General features: G+C 62.1%; 2 protein-coding genes across 2 annotated transcripts; one reads left to right on the forward strand and one right to left on the reverse strand.

Annotated features, from left to right (window-relative positions):
- Window positions 1–191: 191 nt before the first annotated feature.
- Window positions 192–1,570, reverse strand: ETH_00030595 (uncharacterized protein; the record flags this gene model as incomplete). The annotated part of the gene is made up of 2 exons (XM_013378927.1): window positions 192–798; window positions 1,404–1,570. The coding sequence occupies 2 exons, from the start codon at window positions 1,568–1,570 to the stop codon at window positions 192–194; spliced, it is 774 nt and encodes a 257-aa protein (XP_013234381.1).
- An 82-nt stretch (window positions 1,571–1,652) lies between these two features.
- Window positions 1,653–3,674, forward strand: ETH_00030600 (uncharacterized protein; the record flags this gene model as incomplete). The annotated part of the gene is made up of 2 exons (XM_013378928.1): window positions 1,653–1,659; window positions 1,849–3,674. 2 exons carry the CDS (start codon window positions 1,653–1,655, stop codon window positions 3,672–3,674), a joined length of 1,833 nt encoding a protein of 610 aa, XP_013234382.1.
- Window positions 3,675–3,719: the final 45 nt, after the last annotated feature.

Genomic DNA, 3,719 nt, shown 5'->3' on the forward strand with positions numbered 1-3,719 from the left:
TGCCCTGGGGGGCGTGCTGCTGCTGCCGGAACTCCTGCTGCAGCAGCAGCTGCTGCTGCTGCAGCTGCTGCAGCTCCTGCGCGTACTCGTCGCGCACTGCAGCAAGCTCCGCCTCCAAGTCCTCGAAGAACAGCCGCAGCGCAGACACACAAGCAGCATAGCGCCGCGAGCGCAGCAGCGCAGCAGCAGCTTTAATTCTTTTCTTCAGCTTTTTGTAATCCAGAAAGTGAAAGCGCTGGCAAGCCCAGGCCTCCCGCCGAATGTTCTTGCCAAACTTCATCCTCCCTGCTGCTGCCGCTGCTGCTGCTGCTGCGGCCGGCGAGACGGGGCCGCTCGTGCTGCCGGCGCCGCTGCAGCTGCTCCCGGCGCTGCTGCTGCTCAGGCGCAGCAGACCACTGCTGCTGCTGCTGCTGCTGCTGCTGCTGCTGCCGGCGGCTCCCCGGGCCCCCGGCTGCTCTGCTCCGTGATGCTGCTGCTGCTGCTGCTGCTCCTCCTCCTCCTCCTCTGGGAAGCCCGAAGCCAGTCGAGCAGCACACCGGGGGCAGCGCGCGGAGGCTCTGCTCCTTCGGGGCAAACTGTCGCTGCTGCTGCTGCTGCTGCCGCAGCTGCTGCTGCTGCTTATTGCTTGTTTTACTCCAGCCGTCGCTCTTCCGGTGCGACAGAGTGCCTGCCGCACGTACTGCTGCCTCAGCTGCGAAGATGCCAAGGCCTGCTGCTCCTGCTGCTGCTGCTGCCACCAATCCTGCTGCTAAAACGCCAATTCTCCTCTTAAACGGCTCTCTTGAGCCGTTTCTGCTGCTTCAATGGTAGAGCAGTGAAAGGTCGAGTCGCACATGTATTGTGCTGCACCAGCTCCTGCTGGGGGTCGCTGCCGCTGCTGCTCCTGCAGCAGCAGCAGTCTTCCTGCTGCAGCTGCAGCGTCCCTGATATAGAAGATTAAACAGCACATTAAAAAACCCAAGGGCCTCGCCAGGCTTCGGGCGTAACGTCGTACAGGAGCCCCTTGTTCCCGAGGCGCGCAGCAGCAGCATCAGCAGCAACAGCAGCAGCAGCAGCAGCAGCAGCAGAACCGCTCGTCGCCAGCTGCCCCCGCCTGGCTTCCTTCCGCCGTCCAAGTTGTCCTTCTTTTTTTTAAAGTTAAACACCTCAAACCAGTTGGCAAAACGCCCACTGTTACAGGGGAAGCTGCCGCTCTGCTGCTGCTACCTCTGCTGCCGCTCTTGCTGCTGCTGCTGCTGCTGCTGCCAGTCTCGTCACTGGTCAAGATAATAGCAGCCAACTAAAACAGCAGTAGCAACAGCAGCGGGAACGAATCGCCGATGCAGTTATCATGGAAGACATGATATATCTTTTCTAGAAAACCCCGACAGCAGCGCCAGCAGCAGCAGCAGCTGCAGGGGAACGGGCGCAGCTTGACTAGAACGACTCCTGCTGCTGCGCTTGCTGGAGTTGCTGCTGCTGCTGCTGCCAGCGCAGCTACAGTTTGAAGACTGGGTGACTCACCGACGGGTACAGCAGCAGCAGGAGGAGGTGCGAGGTCAGCAGCTGCTGCAGCACGAGCACTGGGCATTAGCAGCAATAGCTGCCGCAGAACTAGCAGCAGCAGCAGAAGCGGTAGCAGCAGCAGCAACGATATTGAAAGCAGTGGCAGGATGAACAGTTAGCGGGGCACATATTGATTCCCCATCTTCCAGTGGCTGTTGCGCGCGGTGCCGTTTTGCAGCTGCAGCAGCAGCAGCAACAACAGCAGCAGCAGCAGCAACAGTAGCAGCAGTAGCAACAGCAGAAGCAGTGGCAAAAGCAGGGGCAATTCAACGCCATAGTCTAGGAGCGTGTGCTGTTTGTCAGGTGGGGAGCAGCACAGTGAGGACTGCTCAGCAGCAGCAGCAGCAACAGCAGCAGCAGCAGCAACAGCGGGTGCAGCTCCGGCAGCAGCCGCCACAGCAGCAACAGCAGCTGAGTTGACTGAAAATCCCGAAATAATGGGGACTACCACCGAGTGTGCTGCTGCAGAAGCTGCTGCAGCCGCTGCGCCTACCAACCAGCCGCGGCGGGCCCAGCAGCAGCAGCAGCAGCAGGTGCAGCAGCAGCAGCAGCAGCAGCAGCAGATGAGCGCTGCGTGTAGTTTGTTCGAGGTATCCGTTCACTTCAGTTCTGGCTCTCAGCCCCTCGACGGCGCAGGTGACCCTAAAAAGCAGCAGCAGCAGCAGCTGCCGCAGCAGCAGCAGCAGCAGCAGCTTGTGCTGCAGGTGCGGATAGTGTCTGTGGCGTGCATATTCGCGTCTCTGTTTGTTGCTGCTGCTGCTGCTTGCTGCTGCTTCTCCTCGGCGCCCCCCTCCCTCTCTCTTGCTGCTCTTGCCCTCGGGATGCTGCTGGACGCAGCAGCATCTGCTGTTGTTCTTTGGCGCTTCCAGAGGGGCCCTTCGGGGGCCCCCCTCAAGCAGCAGCAGCAGCAGCAGCAGCAGCAGCAGAAGCTGAGACGCACACTTGGAGGTCTTTTCCAGGGGGATAAGCCGAAGCCAGTTGAGCTGCAGGATCTCAAAAGGGAGGCTTCAACAGCTTCGACGGCTTCTGCTGCAGAAGGTGCAGCAGCAGCAGTAGCAGCAGTTGCTGCTGCTGCTGCTGCTGCTGAGGAGGAAGACCAGGACATCGTCCCCGCTGCAAGTCCAGCACAAGACGGGGCTACGCTGGAGGCTCCCGCAGGGGCCGGCACAGCAGCAGCAGCAGAAGCAGCGCAAACTAAGGCAGCAACAGCAGCAGCAGCAGCAGCAGCTGCTGCTGCTGCTGAGGCGGTTGTGGAGAAGAGGGAGCAGCTGGCGAGCCGGCTGGTGGGCTTTGTGCTGCTGCTGTCGGGTCTGTGGGTATGTCTTCATTCTTGCTTCGCATTGTACGCCCACCAGCGAGCAGCAGCAGCAGCAGCAGCAACAGCAGCAGCAGCGGCGGCGCTGCAGCAGCAGGTGGTGACCGTGGCAGCAAAGACCTTCTGGGTCACAGCCCCTTCTGCCTTTCTTCTCTTCTTCATTTGTCTTTATAAACGCCACTTAGCTTTCAAACTCAGCAGCAAATTGCTGCACTTGGATTGCCGCTCTTCAGCTTTCTCGCTGCTGCTGTCTCTTGTTGCTGCTGCTGCTTCCGCGCTGTGCCTCTTCCTCCACAGGGGCCCCCGGGGGCCCCTAGAGGGGCCCGCCTGGGGGCCCCCCGTAGACCCACAGCGGGGCGGGGCCCCGGGGGGCCCCCACAAGCGGTCCCTAGCACAGGGCCTCTATGGGGGCCCCCCAAAGGGGCCCCTAGGGGTGGGGCCCCCACAGCGGGGGCCCCTAGAGGGGCCCCCACGGGAGGGGCCCCCAGAGGGGCCCCTACAGCAGGGGCCCCCAGAGGGGCCCCCAAATGAGCTCTTACAGGGGCCCCCACAGCAGGGGCCTTTAGAGGGGCCCCCGCAGGGGCTTTTAGAGGGGCCCCCACAGGGGCTTCTAGGGGGGCCCCCACAGCAGGGGCCCCTGGGGGGGCCCCCACAGCAGGTGACCCTGGAGGGGCCCCAGGGGGGCCCCCTGGGGCTTTCTTTGCCCCCTAGTTATGATTCTCTTGCTGCTTTATTTGTTTCCTTTTTCATGATTGCTGAGGGGCTTCGCATTTCTTGCTGCAGTAAGTCCCGGAGGCCCCGGAGGGGCCCCTAGAAGCAGCAGCAAGTGCACAAGGGGCTGTGCGGCTGCTTCTGCTGC

Source organism: Eimeria tenella, genomic scaffold (genome assembly GCF_000499545.2).
Source record: "Eimeria tenella Houghton genomic scaffold, Eth_scaff1182, whole genome shotgun sequence".
In the NCBI taxonomy this organism is placed as follows: Eukaryota; Apicomplexa; class Conoidasida; order Eucoccidiorida; family Eimeriidae; genus Eimeria; species Eimeria tenella.